At 33.8% G+C, this 24,566-nt stretch overlaps 1 protein-coding gene and 1 long non-coding RNA gene across 2 annotated transcripts in view; one reads left to right on the forward strand and one right to left on the reverse strand.

The window, feature by feature from the left end:
* LOC133197582 (uncharacterized) overlaps positions 1 to 24,566 on the forward strand; it is a 139,820-nt gene that overhangs the window by 14,784 nt on the left and 100,470 nt on the right. The gene's annotated exons all lie outside the window — the stretch shown is intronic.
* On the reverse strand, positions 642 to 22,707 carry LOC133196603 (3-oxoacyl-[acyl-carrier-protein] reductase FabG-like). The gene is made up of 10 exons (XM_061332468.1): positions 22,666 to 22,707; positions 13,580 to 13,647; positions 13,357 to 13,496; positions 13,182 to 13,274; positions 8,451 to 8,589; positions 7,885 to 7,934; positions 5,957 to 6,026; positions 5,794 to 5,830; positions 5,650 to 5,713; positions 642 to 2,866 (listed from the first exon to the last, which is right to left on the reverse strand). Exons 2-10 carry the CDS (start codon positions 13,614 to 13,616, stop codon positions 2,714 to 2,716), a joined length of 783 nt encoding a protein of 260 aa, XP_061188452.1. The 5' UTR covers positions 13,617 to 13,647; positions 22,666 to 22,707; the 3' UTR covers positions 642 to 2,713.

Genomic DNA, 24,566 nt, shown 5'->3' on the forward strand with positions numbered 1-24,566 from the left:
GAAAAAAAACGTAAATGGTAATCTTACAATAAAGCTTTATGATGAACGTGATGACTTTAACTTTTCAATCGTCAACTTCCCTTACTTATGCAGCAGTATACCCTTATCACCTGCATACGGGGTTTATATCTCTCAGTTGATTTGATACGCAAGGGCATTCTCTACGTATGAACAATTTCTAAAACGAGGTAAATTACCGACAAACAAGTTGATGAAACAAGAATATCAGCAGTCTCATTTAAAGTCATCATTTCGTAAGTTCTATGGTCGATACAATGACCTTTTCAGCAAATACAATCTTTCATTAAGTCAAATGCTGACTGACTTTTTCCATACAAATTGTTAGGCCATTATTTACACACTGATTTGTCAACGAATTTTTCTGTTATTTCTCGATCATGACGTGGGGCACACGGCGGGTGTGACCAGTTAGCAGGGGATGCTCTCTTCCATGGCACCTGATCGCACCTTTAATGTCTTAGAGGTCCGTGTTAGCTCTGCTCCAATTTTGTAATGTTTAATGGACTTTTGAGCTCGAATGCTGTTCGTTATCTCCACATATTTCACGGTAGAAGGTGAAATCTCAATACCTTTGCTAAATATGTTATTGTAATCCGACATGTATTTACAGCACAGCAGCAAACATAGTGAAGGACACTATAAAAGAAAGATGTGTCCATAACCTTACAAGTTAAAATTAGTTTCACTTTCATATTTATTCCTTTCTAAATTTATCTTCTGAATTAAGCACTTAATTTTAAACCAAATGATGGTGTTGTATTGTTATAGAAAAACTATAGCTTAACATCATCTTTTACTCTTTATACCTTTATACTCTCAATACCTCTTTTAGCAGCAGCTTAAACATAACTTTAATATGAATAAAAAAAGAGGTAAAAAAGCAAACAATCATTTACATTCTTCACTCCGATGTTTAATGAATATATATCAAGCTTAATTTTCAAGTAAATCCATTGTAATTGTAAGCCTAAATGTTAAATTATTATATTCAACGTAGCATATTGTTCAAAAGCATTATTTTTCCAAATGGTCCGATGATACTGTTATCAATTCTAATATGAAATATGGATATAACTATCATTAATCAATCACAAAAGTATTAATAATGTTAATTTTGTTAGAAGTATTAACTTTTCCAAATATGTACATATATATATCCTTTTTAATTAATTACCAGTGGTCAACTTGCTTATATAATTAACTTCACTTTAATATAACTGGGTGTTTTGTTCAGTGGCTTTCAATATTTTTGTCAGATGTGTATTTACACAACACTTTTATCAAATTGCATCAAAAAATATCTTGTCTTTGAAGACATTTTTGAAATTGAAATTGTCTTAATTTCTACACTTAATGATGGAAAATTAAATCATAAGGGGTGAATTTAAACGCTAACCAAGTTAATTATACTGGTATAACCTGGACTGGAACAGTTTATGATTTTTTCATTAACTGCTACTCAGTTTGTAAAGCATAAAGTGGCCCAACCCAGGTTAAACAATATAACTTAGATAACTATTAAATTCATTCCTTAAATAAAGTCGATAATCTAAGTGCATGTCTAATATGATCAAGTGTGCCTCTTTCAAAATTGTGAAACTTTTGGCCTCAAGGGTTCTGTGGAAGAGGGGAATGCTCTTTGATTGACTGATTGATAAATTCTATGTTGTCCTTTCATAGAATTTTCCTTTCGAGAATTTTTCACTCATATAGAGACGGCACCATATACCGATGAAGGGTTTCAAATTTAGACCTTTCTTCGGCACTCAGGGCCATTAGGCAGTGAGGGATATTTATCGTGCCAACGCCTGCCTTGAAAAGGGGCCTCGGTTTTTAAGGTCTCATCCGAAAGAACCGAAACTTCATTTCAAAATGCCGAGCACTTGGTGTGGGAACAGATGCTACCTTTTTTTATCGACTTAGGTCAGTCGCGGATGGGGTTTAAACATACGACATTCCCATCACGGCACTCGACGAAGTGCTCTTTCATTATATATATCGAAATGCATTATTTCTTTGAAAATTTTCTCTGCCCCTGTGTATAAAGCAAACAAACCAAATAAATAGTTGTAATAATCAAGGATGCCTCTTCCAAAATTGTGAATTTCATAGCCCCTGGGTCTGGGGATCTGGTGTTAGGACGGGGCTCTATTAATTTTATAATGACAGTGCATTCTCTGAAAATCTTCTATGCTTCTAGGTATTAAGCAAATAAAATAAGGGTATGGTTATGATGATAATGAGTGCTTCTTCCAAAGTTGAGAATTTGTGACTGGGCATTAAATTAATTATTTTGCTGATCCCTATTTATCCTATGTCTCTTGCTTTTGGGCAACACAGCTTCATATATCAGCTTATCTCATATTCGAACTATGGATCCTTTATAGTGTTACATTATACTCAGGTGAACGTTAAGGCCCTTAGGCCTCTTCTTTAAAGTCAGTAATCTCTCCTTAGAGCACAATGTGTAGGAGTTTCCAAAATGAAGAATAGTAAGTATTAGAAATCAAACGAGTAAAACAAATTAACACTAAATGTACATACAGTATATATCTGAGCTGAATTAATTATTCTATACACGAATTTCAATGGTGCAAATTCAGTGCTATAAAAAGAATAGTTTGCGTATTTTGTAACATAAGTAGAATTCAATGTGAAGCATTCGTGGCATAATATTGTGAAAGCAATGTAACTAATATCGAATAAAACGTCCGCCATCAATAACAATGTCCTGTCCAGTTATATATGATGATTTGTCAGAGGCCAAAAATGAAACAGCATTGGCAACATCTTCCGGCTCACCATTCCGTCCAGAAGGATTTGCTTTTTCAAATGTTGCCATCACCTGAAACAGAATTAAATCTTAACATTCAGTTTTCAAATCTCTCTCTCTCTCTCTCTCTCTTAGCGGGAGGGGTCTTAATTTTCGAGTTTTATCTATATTTTTAGAACTGTTATGTCTGGCAGCTTTGAACCAATTGCAATAAAGAGTTTTCATACATTCTCCAAATCTGATTAGATATTTAGATCCTCATTAGGTTTAGAAAATTGTCCGATCACAGGGGATACCGTTTAGAGTTTTTTTAAATGGAGGTATAATATGACATTTTGCTTGCTCAATGGTATACCAATAATTTTGGCGGAATTTATTTTAGTGAACACATGATTTAATGACTGTAAAAATACACTAAAAGGAATACTGAATATTTTCTGCAAACAAAACAAGTGAAAAGAATTGTAGCGTTACCTTTCCTACCATCCATAGCAATCTCCGATATCAAAATAGATAAACTCACAGATTTGGATTTTTATGCCCCCGCAATACAATAGCCGGGGGCATATAGTGTTACCCCCCTGTTCCTTCATTCTGTAATTCCTTCAACCCGACATCATTGACTTTCCGTTCATTATCTTAACAACATTTGCACACATTCACCTCAAATTTCATATATGGATACGTCATAGGAATACGCAGGTCAAGTTTGATCATGGTCCGATGATTTTTGACAGAGTTATCCCTGTTGAACTTAGAAAAAATAAAGAAATTTTCAGTTTCCGCTCTCTAACTTTTGTAGGTATGTATATACAGTGTATAAGGTTGAAATCGCATGTGCCGGTATTTTACCAGAACATACAGGTCAAGTTCGTATTTGGTTGTGTTTCGCTGATTTTTGACAGTTATCCCTCTTGAACTTAAAAAAGAAATTTTTCAGTTTCCACTAATTTTTGTAGGGATGTATGTATGAGATTGAAATTGCATATGCAGGTACTTTACTAGAAAATACAGGCCAAGTTTGAATTTGGTCGTGGTCCGATGATTTTTGACAGAATTATTCCTATTGAACTTAGAAAAAATAAAAAAAAAACTCAGTTTCTGCTCTCTTACTTTTGTAGGAATGTATGTGTAAGGTTGGAATTGCATATGCAGGTATTTTACCAGAAATTACAGGTCAAATTTGAATTAAGTCGTGGTTTGAAGATTTTTTAACAGAGTTACCTCTCTTGAACTTAGAAAAAAATCTTTTGTGAAATCAAATCTAAAACTAAATATGGCATTTGAAATTTTGGCTGCCTGCCGGGACATTTGTGGTGTTAGTTGGGGGGATAATTCACTAATTACCAGAGTCAATTCTTTTATCATCATTAATATTTATGGATTTAAGTATGATATATCATAATTGTTATGATAATATTTTATATTATATTAATATATTATACTTTCATGTCAATTGCATTAAATTGAATTTGATTCGTCGAGAAATTTTGTTAGAAACCCTCTGAATGATGAAACCACGCCCACCAGCGCAATTGGACTTATCAACAGTCAACAATGCTTGACAACAGGTGACAATCCAATACTGATTGCGCGAAATCTATTCGCGCGCACTTCACGTCCCCTACCGGTGAAACCGGAGGGGACTAAAGGTTTCCTCTAAGTCCGTCCGTCTGTCTGTCCCTCTGTCTGTCTGTCCCACATGCTTTCCACACTTTTTTTTCTAAATGCTGCAGATATTGAGCTGATTTTTGGTTTGTGAGTGAATCTTGATAAGTTACAGACCAAATTTGTATTTCGTCCCGCTTTAATGATTTTTGACGGAATTACGACCTTTTTAATTTTTCAGGGTTTTCCACAATTTTTTTTCTAAACGCTTGCAGCTATTGAGCTGATTTTGGTATGTGACTTTACCTTGATGAATAATGGATCAAGTTTGCATTTCGTTCCGCTTCATTGATTTTTGACGGAATTACGGCATTTTCAATTTTTAACGGGAACCAGATTACACTTGTCGGTAGTGGACTAGTAATGCTAATTCAATACTCTCAGAATGCTTGTTAATATTTGTATGAAACTTTCGTGTATTATATAATGCATATAGTTAAGGGTAACATTGAAAATTTTCACCCAAGAAAACCACTGTTAACCTCTATCATATTGTAAATTTAGAATTTGATGGAGGTAAATGAAAAATTTACAACATAATAAATTTATGTACATATACCCAATACTAAACATTCTAAAACCTCCTCTATTTCTGAAGACTTGTCTTCTCAAATGAAGTTGCACAGTGTCACTTTGACAACGATTTCTTGTCCGATTCTTGCGGCCAATCTCTTTCTTAGTTTTGCTTCTTTACAAACTTAAACTGTTTTTATCATTTTATATTTGTGACATACGTTTTTGTTCGAGTGATTTCATGCTCAGAACATTTCATAACAGCCCAGTGTGTCTCCTATGTGGACATTTTCAAGTGGCCATTTTCAAGTCAGATTTCAAACCGAGCATATACAACCTAATTAGAGGAAAAGTAGTAAACTTACCATTTTAAGATTTTTAAAATTTCTATTCCCGAACTTCTCAGTAGTAAATACTAAATTTGTAAGATTTGAAATAATATTTATCACTTTTTTATTCCTATATTGGGGTATTGCGCTGCCTTACACCGGGAGATACGTACATGTATTTCATCTAATGGGATTTATCTGCTAAATTCTTCTATACATGTCGACAAATCTATTAAAAATTGTTAGTTTAATCTTTTTCCAAACTTTCATTAATTTATGATACCAGGTTCCTACAAAAAAAGACCCGCTTCTCTACGGAATGTTCGGACAACCCTCATGACTCACCTTATTTAGTAATTCTTCGTCTGTTATATTATGTCTCTGGAGATAACTTCTTGTAACTCCTGGTCTGAAAATAAAATCTAAAGATTGTATTAAAATATACATAAATGAATTCAAATACAGCTGTATTATATAAATTATTTATACCTTACGCTATTTGCCCGAATTCCAAAGGGTGCTAATTCTGAAAAAAGCATTTAAATATATTATCCATTACACATCTACGGAACATATTAGTAGCTGAATACTATTTCACAGTGTTTTAATTAACTTTATGACGATGAGGGTTGTTTGAGTTCAATGTTAATACCAATAGCTAAATTTCTGGTGAATGCATCCATTGCTCCTTTGGACATACAGTAAGAACAAACTCCAGATATCTACCATAAAACATAAAATATAAAATGAACAAGAGATCCATAGGCCACATTGCTCACCTGAGCACTTTGGCTGGAGAAAAGCAGAAATTAGTTCATTATTGAGAAGTTAAAATATAATAGTGGCCCCCAGGAGTCGCAATTTGAAAGAACGTGAATCTACACTTACTGAGGATACTTCTATATTAGTAAGACTTATTGTGACTTTGCTGTTCTTAGGAAGAAGTATCATTTTGATCACCCATTGTGGCTCTATCCTAGCCACGGGGGTCGTGACTTGGTCAAACGTGAATCTACACCACCCGAGGATGCTTCCATTTTTAATAATATTAAAGACTTATTCGTATGATCTTACGAAGTCGTAATTTTTTGAAAAATATTATCTACAACCTTGGTTATTAAAATACTGAACATTAAAAATAGTGTTGCAAGCATATTTTCAGTGATGTTAAGTTTGTTTGTTGTTTAACGTCCCTCTCGAGAGTTTTTCACTCATATGGAAACGCCACCACTTGCCGGTGGAGAGCTTCAAATTTTGACCTACACTTGGCACTCAGGGCCATTGAGCAGTGACGGATCTTTTTCCTGCCAGCATCCACTGCGACACGGGACCTCAGTTTATACAGTCTCAACCGAAGGACAGGTCTCCACTCCCACAGTGGGATTCGAACCCGTGACGTAAGGATCAACTCTTTACTCCGCGACGCTAGAGAGATGTTAAGAGTTGAAATTCAAATACAGGGATATGCATATTTCAATCGGATTTCGGCGCCACACTACTGACGTTATATGCGACAATTCAGTGATAGAGATGCACACTATTAACGGAGTTATCAACGACAAATGCAAAATAAAAATACGGAAAATGCTGAAAAAATAATTATTTACGTGCTTTTCAATTACTATAGAAATTTGAACTAGTTTTAATTTTCAGTATTATTATTGAATAAAAGATGAAAATATGAGTATACATGAGTGTACATAGTGGCTTCATGTCGGTAAGAAAATAAAAAAAGTGATGCTTTTGCACGAAAGGAGTTGCAAAATTACTGCTGGGCTTCTTGAATTTTATTTGTAGTCTATCATTATAAGAGAAAAGGTAATTAATAAATATCACGGTTGACCACCTACTCTTCTACGAGTATTAAACATTCTAATTATACCCCGGCGCCCTACTGAAATGGAATATAACTCATTCGCTTATTTACAATTTATGCTGATTAAAATTAATGTTTTGTAATAGATAGGTTTTAAATTTTTTTTATTTTACCAAATCAACAGCTATTTGAAAAATTAATCTGCTTTTTCTGTTGTTAGTTAAACATTTGCATATGTCTTTGTATTCAGTAATGTTTTGTGATAAGAAAATTATTAGATTATTAAAGAGTTTCCCCATGTAAAACCATGCTCGCTCATAGTGGCCCCGCTCTAGCCGTGTGTCATGTTTTGAATAAACTATGAAATGAGCTTTCACCCAAGTTTCAACTTTTTCGGGCCAGTAGTTCTTGTGAAGAAGCTTTTTAAAAAAGATTCCACCAAATTGTCAAGAATTTTGCATTATCTTCCCTTGAAAGAGAGCTTGCCTTCATTTGAAGAAAAAAATCCCCTTTACCCAAGGATGCTTTGTGCCTACTTTGGTTACCTTTGGCCCAGTGGTTCCTGGGAAGTCAAAAATATGAAAAGTTTGCAGACAACAGACAGCACACGACAGTCGATAGACGGACGCCGGACACCCCTCGATCAGAAATGATCACGTGAGCCTTTGGCCTAGGTGAGCTAAAAATTTTACATATATCAAGAAAAAACTTGTTTTTATTAGATTATAATTTTTTTCTACATTTTGAGGAAATAAGAACCTTACACCCGGGAGGACAGTGGTTGAAAGTACACTTGAATTGTTGATGATGCAGCCTGAAAGAAAGACGTTTTGAAATTAAACTGAAAAAAGGTGATTCAAAATCACATACAATTCCATTAAAGAAAAGATCAATTTATCTATGGTGATTTATATTTTGATTAAATCATTATAGGTCAACAAATTTAAGAGTTCGAGATGATCGGTCTTGAGAGTTCGGGCTGGAAGATTCCGGATGTAGATGTGTAAGAATACCTTTCAATAAACTGTAAATAAACTGAGACTGGTAGAGACGTGCATATGGGTAAAACCAACAATAACTCTAGCGTACTGATTCCGGCTTAAATCGAACAGACTTTAGGAATTCTTGATCTGGGGAGACAGGTCTGATTGGCCTCATTTGTTCGATGTGTGCACAGCCCTTTCTTGATTGGGAATACATGAAAGACTCCATCATGTTTTTGCTTGTAAAGAATTCTTAGGTAAATACCTCCCTATCCAATTGTTCACTTTGTTGTGCCAACAACTAACAACAACAACTAAGATTCCTCGTCAAATACTCTCACACTTACCCTTCGTAGCCTTCAAATGTGGTATAGCTAGTTGGGTAAGGAAGTATGCCGACTTTATGTTGACGTTCATAATTTCATCAAAGTGTTCTTCTGTTTCCATTGATATATCCACGGACTTCATCATTCCAGCATTATTTACCTTGTAATTCAAGTAAATGCAGTAGTAGGCACGCTTATGAAGCTATATTGGGACTAAGATATAGCTTAGGACGAACTTACGACACATCTTATTCTTTAGAGATGCTAACAAAGCAATCCTATCTAAAGAAACTTCCTAATCTTTGTTCCAACTTTAAGACGACGACAAGCTTATTTTAAGACATACCTCATGTGATTCCAGAAGCGCTGGTCCCAACATAACAACATGGGATTATGGAATTAGGGGGATTTACGAGGATGTACTCCCGTGCATATACTTGTAATATAGGAATAATATAGGAATCACCCCCCCCCCTTTACTCTTCCCCTTTGCTAATTTATGAGTTAGAGCCTGATTTTTGATAATATCTTTGGGAATATCAATAGATAGGTTCATAAGCTTGCCTACAGGAGCGTATGCAGGGGTACACTTCCCTCTCCTTCTCAGAGAGAGAGAGAGAGAGAGAGAGAGAGAGAGAGAGAGAGAGCTGTTGATCATCTGAGGACAAACGACAAGAAATTATTTTCTGAAATATATCCAATTTCCTATTCTCCTTGGTCTCTATTGATGGATGATGAATATTTTTACATTTTCAACAGTGAAGTACTCTAATTTATTTATTGAATTCAAGTGATATTCTTTCAAGTGATATTCTTTCACAGTGTGAAAGGATACCAAAGTGATATTCTCTCACAGTGTGAAAGGATATCAAAATAAATAAAAAAAAAATAAATCCTGGCCAGTAATCATATAGAGACAGTAACTAAACTATCTTGATAGAGACTAAAACTGCCAATTCCTTCCAAAATATGTTGCTAAAATCCATGTTTCAATGTTTTCAATCTCTCAACTGCTCAACTATGCCGTCAAAGCCTATGACACTGTGTTTAAAAAAAAGGCAGAAGCAAGGGGAAAATCAAAGAAAATATAATAACCACAAAATTCAAAGTTTTGTAGTTGGACATAGAATTTATTTCAATTGTGAGGATTATTTTTATAATATATTTTTTATAATATATTTTCATTCGTGCTTCGCACTCGTGAAAATATAAAAAAAAATCCTCTACCACTCGTGAAATAAATTCCATATTCAACTTCAAAATATTGAATATCCGAGCTATTGATAATGTTATAGGGTTAAATTTATTGTATATTAAAAGAGAATACGCCGCAAGATGTCGATGTTTCATTCTCTTTAAACATTTTTGAAAATTACACATCCAGTAATAGTTTCGCATTTTTGTTTAGTTCTGGCCAGATTGTAGGCATCTCAGTAATACTATTGTGTAATACATGTAATTGGATAAGAATGGGCTAAACTGCTAACAAATGTAATGGAAATGGATGCAATAATGCAATATACTAGTAGATTAAATGAGTGAATCATTTTTATAATTACTAGTGTACACGTATGTGTTGAAAATGCAGATACGAACAACCTGAAATATTTGTTTGACAAAAAGAAAAAGGAAGAAAACAAGAGGCCTATCGGCCACAACACTCACCTGAGTCAATATGGCCTTGCTGTTCTTCATCAGCAGATTTGTTCTATTATTTATTCCTACGTAAAACTTTGATCACCTATGCTGGCCCCACCCTATCACCAGGGGTCATGATTTGAACAAATTTGAAACGACAATACCTAAGAATGCCTCCATATTAATATGACTAATCATGGTTTTGCTGTTCTTGAGAAGATTTTTAAAGATTGTTTCACAAATAATCCTATGTAAAACTTTATGACCCCACCCTTCCCCAGGGGGTTATGACTTGAAAAATGTTGAGTCTTCACTACCTGAGAATGCTTTCATATGAATATGAATAATCAAGGCTCTGCTGTTCTTGAGAAGATTTTTATACTGTATATTCCTCTGTAAAAGTTCGAATCCCATTTTGGCTCCATCCCTACCTCTGGGGGTCATGACTTGAAAAACCTTGATTCTACACTACCTGAGGATGCTTTCATATGAATATGACTAAATCTACATTACCTTAGCCCTAACAAAAAAAATACTATAGTTAACTATAGTTTACTATAGTTAACTATAGTTTACTATAGTTAACTATTAATAGTAAATCAAAGTGTCAAAGTTATCACTATAGTTAATCAAAGTTTTCAAAGTGATCACTAAAGTGTCAAAGTGATCACTATAGTAAATCAAAGTTTTCAAAGTTATCACTATAGTAAATCAAAGTTTTCACCATAGTAAATCAAAGTTTGCATAGTGATCACTATAGTAAATCAAAGTTTTCATAGTTATCACTTTAGTAAATCAAAGTGTCAAAGTTATCACTATAGTAAATCAAAGTGTCAAAGTGATCACTATAGTAAATCAAAGTTTTCATCGTGTCAAAGTTATCACTATAGTTAACTATAGTAAACATTAGTTAACCATAGTATTTTTTGTTATGGAGGATGCTACCATATCAATATGACTAATAATGGTTTTGCTGTTCTTGAGACGATTATTAAAGAATTTTTCACATATATTCCTATGTAAAACTAAGACCCCCATTGTGGCCCCACCGTATCCCTGGGTTTATGATTTTGAAACAGTTTAAGTTTATTCTGCCTGAGGATGCTTCCATATCAATAAGACTAATTATGGCTTTGCTGTTCTTAAGGAAAAAAAATTGAACTATATATTCCTCTGTAAAAGTTTTATCACCATGCATGTGACACCATCCAACCCTGGAGAACATGACATGAACAATCTTGAATTTGAGAATTTTTCCATATTAATATAACTTATCATGGCTTTGCTGTTCTTGAGAAGAAACTTTTAAAGATTTTCCCCCATATCTTAATTCTTATGTAAATATTTGACCCCCCTTGTTTCCCCTTCGAATTCCAAGGAGTCATGATCTGAACAAAGAACTTCGAACGATAGTATTGTTCTACCAATTACCTCCAAGTCAATTTTCAAAAGTTAGACTATTTGAATGACTTTTCATATTCATATAGATATTTATATGGATTTTCACAAAACATAACTTATTTGGAAAAACAGAGATAACTATAATTTTGGTAAAACTTCCGATTTTCACTATGGAAAGCAATGAAAAACGGAAAATATTTTTTAACCCCCCCCCCCCCACCCCGCGTGAAACAACAATTCCTTTTTACGAATCTTTAGAATTGTTATTTAACAAATAATACCAAAGCTTTTGTTGTTTCATGGGAGGAACATATGTTTAAAGACAAAAAACGGCAAAAATGCTCATTTTTTTCACCAATTTCAAAGAGGTTCACAACTAAAACATTGTATTTTATCAATCATATTTGTTTGATTTAATATGTGTTATGCATAAGAAAAGATTTAAGGAACAATTATTCATATCCAAGAATATTTTCAAATTTTGTTATGCTTTAAAGCCCGACTTCAATGAAAAACATTCTCCTTCCTTTTTTAAAAGAGAGTAATATGACTCATCATAGCTGTGTAGCCATAGCAAAGTTCTTTAGACGAAGACTTGTAAAGATTTTTCCTTTATATTCCTATGAAAAAAACTTTGATCCCCCATTGTAGCCCCACCCTAACCCCAGGGGTAATGATTTGAACAAAATTGAAACTACACTACCTGAGGATGTTTCCATATCAATATGACTTATTATGGCATTGCTGTTCTTGAGAAGATTTTTGAATATTTTTCCTTATATATTCCTATGTAAACCTTTGATCCCCCGTTGTGACCCCATCCAACCCTTAGGGATCTACACTATATAACGAAGGTTTCACATAAGTATCAACTTTTTGTCAGTGGCCAGTGGTTCTTGAAAGGAAGAATTTTAAAAGATGGCACCAATTTCTTACTAATTTTTGATTTACTCCCCTTGACAGAGGACGTGGCCCTTCATTTGAAAGAAAAATTGAATCCCTTCACCCAAATATGCTTTGGTTGAAATTGGTCATGTGGTTCAGGAGAAGAAGTCGAAAGTATGAAAAGTTTAGAGACGTACGGTGGACAAAATGTGATCAGAAAAGCTCACTTGGGCTTTCAGCTCAGGTGAGCTAAGAAAACATTATGTTCATAGGGGATTGTTAAATGTAAAATTAATAATTTAATCTACTTTAAATAAACTTAAAAAGCCGTTTCAATAGATATTTTTACACTTTCAGGCAAAGAATACCATGTTTAAAAAGCACCACACCTATACATATACATAAACTCTACAAGGGATACAAGCTGCTATCTTGGAAAAAATACCCCCATCCACTTCGGCACCTGTTTCTATACTCTAATCTCCTTGTCATAGTAGGATTCGCTACAGCGATAATTCTCATAAATGCTGATTTAGTTACCGGTCATCGCAAGCGTTTAATCAACAGAAAACGGGGAAATTTTCTTCGATTTGGGGGTTCATCTCTCCAAATCAGTATAAAAAGTAGATTCAAAATTTTATTAATTTATTTACATTTAATAAGCCGGAAGACAGACCCCCCTATGGTTATGTTGTCATTTTAGAGGTAAGATGTCTTGAAGAAAGCGTCAGCTGGTGAATAGCAAAATGCTTTTTAAAGATATCACAATTTCATTGAGTATATTTGAAACTACAATACCTCACAAAGACTTATGTAAAAGATAATTACCAGAACATCAAGCTTTCCAAACTGTTTTATTGTTTGATCCACTAATGATCTTCTATAATCTCTGGATGTAATGTCACCCACGGAAAACAGTGTCTATGGATAAATAAGAGTGGTTTTATTATTTCTTTAAAACAAATGTAATTTAAGTTATAAATTTATTCAGTTAATGGCTTACTTTCTCCGAAGATAATCCCTCCTTCAGACATTTTTCCTTTACAGTCTCTAACTTGACCTCATTTCTTCCCGTCAATGACAAACTTGCTCCGCACTTTGCGAGAAGGACGGCAATGCCCTCCCCAATACCAGAGCTGGCACCTGTAGGGCATAATCATTGAATTTTCTCGCCATGTATGTCTGCAATTTTGACATATATTTTTAATAATTTCAGTTTGTCTTACCGGTGATTAGAAACACCTTTCCTTTGTGGTCGTCCATCCTACAGATCAACACCCGGACATCCACTGCTCTGGATAAAACGTGAATATATCAGTAGATTACTCAACCTAAATCAGCTAAAAAGTAATCGTAAGATCAAATTGATTTAGTACAACAGATTATATTTTTTAACACAAAAATAACAATTGGTATTTTTTAATTGAATATTTCGCAGAGCTGCATGTCCAAGTTGTAGATCATGACCATTGTTCATTTTTTATTGCAAAAATATTTATCAACGTAGAGATCTATTGAAAAACAAAAATACAGTTTTTCTCAGAAACCTGAATTTTTAGTGTGTGTAGTCACACACGTATAAAAATACGCTGGTTGGTATAGATTTTTTCATGGCTTCAAATCGATAACAATACAAATCTCATTGGTAATCTTGACTTTAAATTTAGGCACTGTTTTCCACATATTTATGAAAGAGGCCAATGTATTTCTTTGCAAAATGCTTACAGTCTTTGAAATATTTGCATAACACAACATCATGAAATTTTTGTAAGATTAAACAAATATATACTCAGTCATGTATATATGTCTAATTGTTTTGTCGTTTTAATCAGTGTCCATTTATCTGCTCGATTTTCATCGTCTCCTTGTCTCCCGTAGTATTCACCAGCCTAAAGGACAGACCGCATCTTCTCGGGCCTTTATGGCAAGCTCGGAAAAATTTAACACTTAAGCCGTTTTTCCGCTTTTGAAAAGGCCCGAGAGGTTGCGATCGTCAAAGAACTTGTCACATCTTTTAAAAATAGATATTTAAAGAAAAAATATTCTCAACAACCATGTTCATTTAGACCTGAATAGATTAAACGTTGTTCTAAGAACATTTTAAGCGATATGGATTTGGGCACCATACTGTTGTGACGTCATAGGCGAAAATACAGTGATAGAAAGATGATGATTGGCACACTGTTAACGGAGAACTTCAACAACTAATGCAGCATATAATCACGAAAAAGGATGAAAAAGCTAATCCCTAACATGCTTTTTTACTAGTATAGAAATATTAACTAGTTTTAAGGTATAATCATTGATTAAAAGACAGTTATGGAAATATATTTACATCCACTGAATATTATTTCCTTTATTTCTTATGAAAACCGTTGTCGTTTATCAGTCAGTAAACGACACTAAACAAGTCACCTGCATAGATTTCTTGAGCAACGGCTCAGAGATGTAGACAATGACATAAATATCAATAATACAATATTTAACATATTTAATTTTACTTTAAATGTTTTTTTTTTTTTTTTTTTTTTTTTTTTTTTTTTTTTTTTTTTTTTGGAACAGATATAAATATAAACAATAAAACGTCTTTCTTTCTTTATTAGTACGAGAACTACGAGAATCGCAGCCATTGTAGAAAAATTTACATAACGCGCTGACGCGGTTTATGTAATTTCCGGCAATAGCTTCGATATTAATTTCCATACTAACAACCAAAGAAAGCATTTTCTTGTTTAACTAATAGCCGGATTACGGTATTAAAATATGTTACGGTCAAGTTTATTGTGCACTTTTGATGCTAGATCCATTATAAATGATTCAAACTTATTTTTTACCGTACTTTATGACTGTAATAGAATATTATGTAGAAAATGATGAGGAAATTCAATTTCAAATCATGTCAAAAGTAACCCCTATACCTACATTCAATTTAATATAATTTTAAAGTATAGGTCAAGAAGATACGGAAAACCGTTTTCTGAGATTTTCTGAAAATGTGGGCAATATATTGTCCTGGAATGGAAAAAAAAACCGAAATATATACCTGACTTTCTTTATTTTTCATTCCAGATGACAGTTTAAATTTGATTTTTCGTTGAGTTTACCAAAAATTTAAGTCCTAATACACCTTATTTTATCAAGCTATATTTGTGAAAGATTATTTAAAGAACTCGTTTCTCAAAGAAAAATCTGTAGGTACCTTTCATTTACTAAATCTTGACCGTAATAAGTGTGATCAGATGACATATTACATTGTATAATATATTGGTGAGAATACCAGTAGATTTTTTTGTTTATTACACTTTTATGTTAACAAATAAAGCAAGTTCAACATTAATAACTTTTTAAGTACTAGAGATGAAATCCCGCAAAGTTGATTTTTTTCACTGGTGATTTTAGCGGTGAGTATTTTAGCAGTTTCTACCAATAACTAATGACAATTTCAAAGCAAGGAGAAATACGTTAACTGATCATTGTTCAACATCCAGGATCATTGTGCATTATTGTGGGAGCATAAGTTGACTCGACCACTATTCCCCCTTTTTTGTTGTTAAATTTTGCGTTTCACATCTTATGTATGTTGTAAAAATTTCGTTTCATACCTTATGTATATAGGGAATAAATACTTTCTCGTCCAAAACTGTTCTTAAGATACTGTGTAAATTTAAGCATTCAGATGAGTTTTCAACCCCCACAAAACCATTCTTGTAAAAATGATTTAACCATATTTCTTTAACATTTGATTATAACCATGCAATGGTACAAAAACTGAATCATCATATGATTGTCCACACGAGTTCAGAATATATCTTACATGCTATTATTTCTGAATCCATGCACTGAGTTTCGAGAAAATCAACTCGAAAAAGAAAAACGATGAAGACAAAGATATTACCTTTTCTATCATTTATAATTAATTTCCTAAGTTTTTCTTCATATCAGACTTGTATTAACGTGTGATAAGTCTTCTGGGCGTTAGAGTGAAGTAATATGATAAGCATATCAGTTGGTCATCCTTAGATAAAATGGAGAAGTCTCAGTATTAAACTTTAAGGTTTAATTTATTTGATAACAGCATCAAACACGTTAGTGGAAATACGGGTAACAAATGGCCCCCTAATTTCATCAAAGCTTACATCTTGATTAACCTATTTTTGGTGTTATTTTTGCTTGATTGTCTTTAGTGGAGTATTTATATATGTCCAACATGTGGGCTACTTTCTCATTTCATCTTTAAGGAGAGCTAATATTTTGAAAGAAAAATATAAAAATTCATTATTCCAAACATTTTTTTTCAGACCGAATGTGTACAACTTGTATGACGAAAATATTTAAAGTATATTTAAATGTACAATGTTAATTTCGACCATTTCTACTATAGTCCCTTTCGATAACCTAGTTACTTCCCTATATGCACTCTCTAGCATTGGAAGTTTTTATCTTCCGATAGGGTAAGTTACTGCTGTAGCGTCAAACGTCAAGAATATTATGTAAAATCGCTAAAAATGCAATGTTTTGATGGAATGAGAAAAAAAAAAAACAAATTGAGTTTCTTAAAAAGTGTGGACAACCAACTTTTGGAAACACAACCGAACTTATACGGAGAGCAAAGGGCGCAAAGGAATTATGGTTAGATCTAGATAACGACGTAGACTGCGGTGATTCGGAAGGTCTAAAGGAAAAAAATAATCACACCGCTTGGTGAAAAATTACCTGTACCGTCAAAGCTAACGGAAGGCTGGGTCTCGAACTGCAATTAAAACATGATTGTGACCTGAACCTTTTGTTTGTATTGTCCATTCTATAGCTTAATGTTGAGTCAACTCCCAGAACAATCCTTTAAGTCACCTGTAAGTGTCCATTCTTTTTAAAAATGGACAGCTTTTTCAAAAAGAATGGACAGTGAAAACAAACAGAATGGAGAGATACAGGTAAACTTTGGAATGTACCCAAGAGGGAAACCAAATAAAAATGCAAATCATACGATTTAATTTACATGTAAATAACAAATAAAAACCGCTCAGATTTAAGTTTATCCAGAGGACAGTGTCTGCACGACATCCACGCGATTTTACACATTTAAATCCATGAATAATGCACATCATTTCAATACTCAAATCTCAAGTTTCACAAAACTTGAATTTAAATGACACAATTTCACATCAATGCATTTTAAGCTTGAAGTACGGCTAATACGGGTATTAAATCCATCACCCAGAAAACAGTTTGCACCATAAAAACGACACTGCTGCAGTGAATATTTCCATAGAAAATAATCATAATTGAAACATTTCCAAATTTGATTTGAAATACATTTTCAAAATTGTATAATATAATTATGATAATTATTCTTGATATATGTAAATTTGTAACATTTTCAGATGCACAAAATTAGTATATCCACTTGCTTGTCAGGTAAGAATGTGTTCAATAAAGGTACGTTTCATGGCCGTAGGAAGCGGGGGGAGGGGAGGGGCACAGGGTGCCAATTATTTTGCCGATGTATAGATTATTATAGAACACATATCTACTTTATGCTTATGCCCCCTCAATAAAAACGTCTGATAACCTTTTTTATTTAACGTCATTGAATTTTTGGCAGTTGATAGCGTCCCCAACTGAAAATGTATGGCTATGCCCCCCCCCCCCTTCCCCAACACTGAAAATGCTTCCTATAGGCCTGCGTGTGCATAAACATATTATTGTACATTTAATAAGAAATGTTTTAGAATAAAGTACCAGGTCTCCAAATACTTTTTCACTGCATTTTGCATCATTTATCAGATTTAACATGCTACTAGTGCTCTGTTTTATAATGATTATTATAAAAAAAATATTTTTTTTTTTAATTTAGAGAAGGGAGTGCTTGCAACCATATTGCAGCATTATTGTACAAAATTGTGGATATAACAGTAAAAATGCACAACGGTAAAATTGCTCCAACTTCGAAAGCTTGTGAATGGATTAAACCACGTAGCAGAAATCTTTCACCAAAAAAGGCACAGGACATGGCTTTCAACAACAACAAAAAAATAAGACGGGGAAAAACAATCGAAGTTCATAAAGTGTCAGCGAGAAATATCCAGACCTAAACTTATCATCTATTCAAGTTTTTAAAGAAAAACTTTAAAAAATAAAATGAATGGCTGGATGGCTAAACAGTTTCTCAACTATTGAAACATAACCCCCAGGTGCAAAGGCAATACCCGAACCCGAAGGTTGATCTTTTTCAGAGGAATGTAAACAACAATTTATGCAATATTTTGAGTCTCTTCAGGTTTCAGCAAAAGCGTGTAAAATTATACATGAAATGACTAAAGGTCAACACATCAACCCAATCTGGAGAGAAGCCAGGTATGGGCGACATACTGCCTTAGACTTTGGTAAAATTGTACGGAAAAAACCAGAAACTACCTGACTATTTACTAAAGTATATTCTTGGTTACTGTATATCTTTTTCAAACAAGGCAGTTGAAAGGAGAAGAAAACATGAAACAGTTGACATTGACTGCTACCTACTCAAGTTGAGGGAGATACACCCACCACGTACAAGGAGAAATGGCTATCGTGGTTCATACAGTACCTCTTAATCTAGTATATTGTAATAAATTTTTAATAAGCCCAAAGCTTATTGCAATGATACAAGTACATGACGCATTTAAAAACTCTATTTTTAACAATAAACATAAACTGGTACTTTTCTGAATCTTTTTAAAGGTAGAATTTAAAATAAAGAAGATTTTTTACAGTGCAAATAAATGAAGTCGTTCTTTCTCATCATTGCTATGATCTTAACACTTGATTACTTGGTTGATTATGACATACTGAAGTATAAATAATGTAAAGATGTACATAGATTTTTGCTATTTATTAATCAATATAATAATGTACAAGTTTTCTTCCATATATATATATATATATATATATATATATATATATATATATATATATATATATATATATAGATAGATATAGATAGATAGATAGATAGATAGATAGATAGATAGATAGATATAGTAGATTATACTATGATTGAATAAGTGGAGGCATGAGATTACAGAGAGCACACACAACAAACACTATTTTGGACATCTTGTCATGAAGTGTTAGTGGAATTACACCTTGAATAATCCTGAAGTTTTTTATTCGCTACCATTGTTCGTTCCACATGGATATCGATTTTTAAACTGGCAATCCCTCTGGCTTTTACCATTTCATATTTTGTTCGCCTATAATGTTTCTTCAAAGGAGGATAATGAGATGAATTCCATTTGGGGTGCAAAGGTCAGCTATCAGGAACGCTTTGTCATCCATTTTTGCATCTCCAGGTTCACATTTTTTTAATTGATTTTGACAACTTTGTGACTTGTTTGTCATATGTACGAGGGTTGTTAGAATAGTTCGCATACACGTTGATTTAGGAAAAATATATTGTAAACTTTGAAGAATGACGTATGTCTAATAAAATTCTTATCTTTTTGTTTATTGGTATGTAAAAAATCAGTTCCATTTACTAAAAGTTTGAAAATATACGTTGATTTTTACTGTGCGGTCATAGGATTCTCGAGCTCGAAGCAATCACTTGACGTTTTATGACATTAGGTGACACAGCAACCTAATTCCAGACCACGGTTCTAAATATCTTTCATTTCTATAGACTTTTCATGTTTTTCTGACTTAAAATTTGAATAAGTATATCAAGACATGTTATATATTTATAATGTCTTTTGTGGCGTATCAGATATTAGTGAGATCTTTAAAACAATGTCTACGCAGTTCAGCGATCAGATTTGAGAAGCAATGCAAAATCCATAGTCGCAACGTCCATGCAATGAGCAGGATATTGGAGTATCGCAGGAGCCTTTAATCAAAAATGCCCATCCTTCCATTCTTACAAAGTTGTTTCCACTTGAACACTTTTGTACTAGGTACGTGTAAGCCATTCCCAGCAGCATCTAAAAATATTTTAGTCTCTTTCTGGCATTTTCCTGTCTACACACATAATTCTCTAATAGCTCGGTGCTCCAAGACGTTCAATGATTTTGCCATTTTTGGCTTTGTTTTTTACGCATTGATCATCTACAATTAGTGATAAAACAGTCATAACTCTAATTTATTCAAAATTTCGCCACTCAGCTACGTTAAGGAAGGCCTGAGTTCACATTAGTGATGCACCGTATGAGAAGTTTTATTGTGACGTCATTAAAAATTTAACAAGCGACAAAAATCTATTTAACCACATACTGATGCGTAAATAACAACTTGCATTCATTTATCTTATCAATTATTTATAAAAGCTTGTAAAATCACAACATCTGATAGCAATACTGCCGAGTTATTAGAAGCAAATCTTGTGTCATATATGACGTCACTAGCCTTGACTTGACGCAGTACAAGTGATCCAGAGGAGTGGATCCATTGGTTTAATAATTACAAAAATGCTTAAATAAATATAAAACATTCGCCAATGTTCAAATCTAATTAATAAAATTAAAAGGAAATAATTTATTTAGAACAATAATGTAGAGTATTAATTTATGTAGGTGCTATGGAGCTGCACATAGACAGAGAATGTAAAGAATATCGCTAACACGATACGTGTATGCCTGATTAACATCAAAAGTGCAAGGGCATAGACTAGACTGTTTGAGCTGAAATATGGAATATCAATTGCTTATATTATGTATATTTTGAAAAGTGCTGGGAGCTGATTCTAGTCGGCATAACATTATTTTTATTCATGACAGAATTTAAGCGAAGTGGAAATTTTAAGCTATTATACATATTTTTGGCATAATTACGAGTCTTTCCGAAACAACTCAAAGTAGCTCCCAGCACTTTTCGGGAAGCCGATGTAAATCTTTTTTAATATGTATCAATTTTTTTCTCCAAAAAGATGCGTATGCCCTTGCACTAGCCTCATTTTCTACATTCGGCTGAACAATTCTATTTTTATATCAGTCACGTGACACACAGCTGATACATGCGATGTAGCTGGTACTGAGTAAGCCACAAACCTATCCATTATTGATATCTATATTACCTTTCCTACATGTTGACAGTTACTTTGTTACAAAGATTCTTAAAAATAATACCTATTAAGAATGTACCAAGATCGCATTTTCCATTTCCTTCCTTAACATAGCTGAGCAAATGACGTTTCATGAATATCTTAGCGAGAGGTGAAATATCATAATCTTTATCAGTGCAATTTTTAATTTCAAAATTATGTCTCTGAAATGTACAAGTGTGAAAAATAACATGCTCCATGAAGCATGTTTTATCTGAATAATTTTGCTGTATATATTTTTAAGATCATAGAAAAACACCAAATTTTTGCATATTAATTGGAAAATACGTATAGTTGTTACCTACAGAGTTTAATTATTTCATGCAAATAGCGCGCTCACAATAGAACTTGTCTGCGATCTTTTCTAACAACCCTCGTACTTCGACTCCATAAACCTGAGACGCTAAGGCTAATTCCAATGAGGACTTTCCAAGTCATGTGTGACTTATAGTCTGAATACATTCTTCCTTTGTTGGAAAGTGACTGAGGTGGTTCTGTGTAGATCTCGGTACAGTCAATAATTACACGACTGTCAGGCATGTTTTCTTTCATAGCATTCCGTCCTGGCCAAGCTAATAAAAGTCTAGATGCTCATACATCAAATCTAACCATTCACTAAAATTTTTACTGCAGATTGACACAGATATATGTCGATGCAATGAAAACGATTAAAATCTAATTGAGGTAATCGTAGAAAAAGTTTTTGACAGTCAAAAATAATTCATAATCAACACGATAAACACGGGTAAACAAAAGATACGATCACTACACATTTGTCCACTTTTGAGTCCCCGTTTTTAAAGAAAACATTCCAAACGATTTCTTTTCAGAGTGAATGCGTACAACTTAAATCAAACAAGTATGACATGAATTTTTAAAGTACATTGAAATGTACAATGTTAATTTCAACCAATTCTATTATTGGTGTATTTAGCGTCCAATTATCAGAGATTTTCCGAGGGTGACCTCAAAAATTTCCTCTGATTATATGTTTCGTTACTACAGCAAGTATAGCGAAATCTCAAATACTCATGGATCCCTTTCGAAGTGGCGACCACTTTCATAATGCAGACCTGTTTACCTATATTATATTGTCTCTCAGTATTTTTTATTAGATTTGTAAGTGAGATTTGGTATTTGCCAGTAAGATCTCTCTTTCTATCGATTAGACATATATTACTAGAGAACAACTACATTTCTTATTACCAAAACATGGCATAATAACAAAGAAAAACATCATACCTTGCTTTCTTTTTTTTTAATCCAATTCTTTTCGGCAACCCGACACCACTTAAGTGTTTGAAATCTTTCCTTTTTCAGCGATTAAAAAGCGTCAAACTGAGACAGATCATAACGAAAACTTACTGCTAAAATCGAAACAGACGGATTTCCGATTTCCGTATTTTCATACAGTCCCTGAAACATTATACTTTCCCACTTGAAAGGTGAGCGAACGCTGAACGAACGGTGAGTGAACGTTGTGTGAACGCTGAACGCAACTTGGTGAACGGTGAACGGTGAGCGAACGCAGAACGCGAACGGAGCGCAAACGCGAGCGCAAAGTGAACGGTGAACGAACGGTGAACGCAAGATGAACGATTTATTCGGAATGCCTCTGATCTTTTCCTTCCATTGAAACTATTCTACTTTATTCTAATGTCAGGTGTAATATATTGACGGTGCGACCGTTGAAACGTGCGCATTCTTCACTTAATTTTAAGATCTCTTCAAACCACACGAGACATTTGCAATGCCTAGACTGTGACGTCACATGACGTCGTATGTTAGCAGCATTTTCATAAACGAAGTTTGAAAAGTGCAAATTTTTAACAAAGACCGCTTAATCTACTACCTGTATGCAATATCCATTAAATCAAGTGAATTTGTGAATTTTTAGTTGTTTTTATCGCGAGAACGAAGTTAGCAGCGAGAACAACAAGCGTTGCATTGTGGGTCCAGAATTACTGCGTAAAAAATTCTGTTGAATGAATGTGCAGTAGTCCGAATTTTCTCTTCGAACAGGCGTTGTCGTTAGAGCTTGCAGTGACGTGCGGCTATTAACAAATATTAATTCAATTCATATATGACTCGATATATTCGAATTCGAAATAAAAGAAACCACATCGTCTGCCATATCTGTTTTATATTTGGATGTTTTACTAACTATAGACGATAAGGGCCAACTTGCAGGAAAAACACCTACATAATCATATACATGGGAGCAGACATTTTTGACACCTAAAGTTGTGCGGAGAAGAAAATGCTACCTGGCACGTGATTGGTCATTAAGAGAAAAGATTTGATACGTATTTCACAAGTGAAATAAAGGTTATAAAAATCTCATATCAAGATTTTGGCTTCTTTGAGATATATAGGAGATACAGGTAAAAATTTGAAGGAAGGGATGCACTTTGGTTAGAGGTTTTCGTTTGGTGCTGAACGCACATAGTTGTAAACAAATGGCATTTGAAAGTAAAAAAGGCGCGGCACGGTATATTTTTTCTGGCGTGTTTTGTTTTGTAAGATCTCGAACTTTCATGGCAAGAAAGTCATTTGTCCAAAATTCAATATATGAATCAGTGACAGGGGCTCAACTTTGCATGGAAGTCTATGGTAAAACATTTGGTGGTGTTTGTCCAACAACTAAATTGCATGTCAAACGAGATTACGAAGGCTTTTGCATCATCAACATTATTTATGAAGTAATATTCCACTATCATCTGCATATGAAGTACAGTGGCGCCAAGTTTATCCGGACGCCATTTATTCGGACTCTTCACTATCCGGACGATATTTTTGGGAACCGATTTAAAGCTCTTCTGAGCCAAAGCCTCAAAGAGCTAATGCTATGGCCATTTGTGCGGTGTGCGTGAACTTGTTAGAATATAGTCCATAACTCAAGAACCCCATGGCCAATTATTGTCAAATTTGTTACAGGGTATCCTTGTCCCAAGGGCTCCCATTCATACTAAAACTAGGGTTGTGACCCTTAAACAAAGGGAGATAATTAGGTAAATAAAACCAAAAGTACAGGTTGCTAAAAAATCTTCTTCTCAAGAACCACTGGGCAGATTATCACCAAACTTACACAGAAAGATGAGGATGTGTTAAAAATTAAAAATTGTTCAAGGCATCACCCTGGG

The sequence above is a fragment of the Saccostrea echinata genome, unplaced genomic scaffold (assembly GCF_033153115.1).
Source record: "Saccostrea echinata isolate AGI-Se365-2 ecotype Australia unplaced genomic scaffold, CSIRO_AGI_Sech_v1 ptg000030l, whole genome shotgun sequence".
Classification (NCBI taxonomy): domain Eukaryota; kingdom Metazoa; phylum Mollusca; class Bivalvia; order Ostreida; family Ostreidae; genus Saccostrea; species Saccostrea echinata.

What these genes read in the sequence shown, in the direction of transcription:
- LOC133196603 (XM_061332468.1), bottom strand. Translation starts at nt 13,616, where the DNA reads ATGGACGACCACAAAGGAAAGGTGTTTCTAATCACCG. An exon ending in AGGGATTATCTTCGGAGAAA is followed by an intron (nt 13,275 to 13,356) that starts GTAAGCCATTAA and finishes ATTTATCCATAG; the next exon opens with ACACTGTTTTCCGTGGGTGA. An exon ending in CACCAGAAATTTAGCTATTG is followed by an intron (nt 5,831 to 5,956) that starts GTATTAACATTG and finishes TGCTTTTTTCAG; the next exon opens with AATTAGCACCCTTTGGAATT.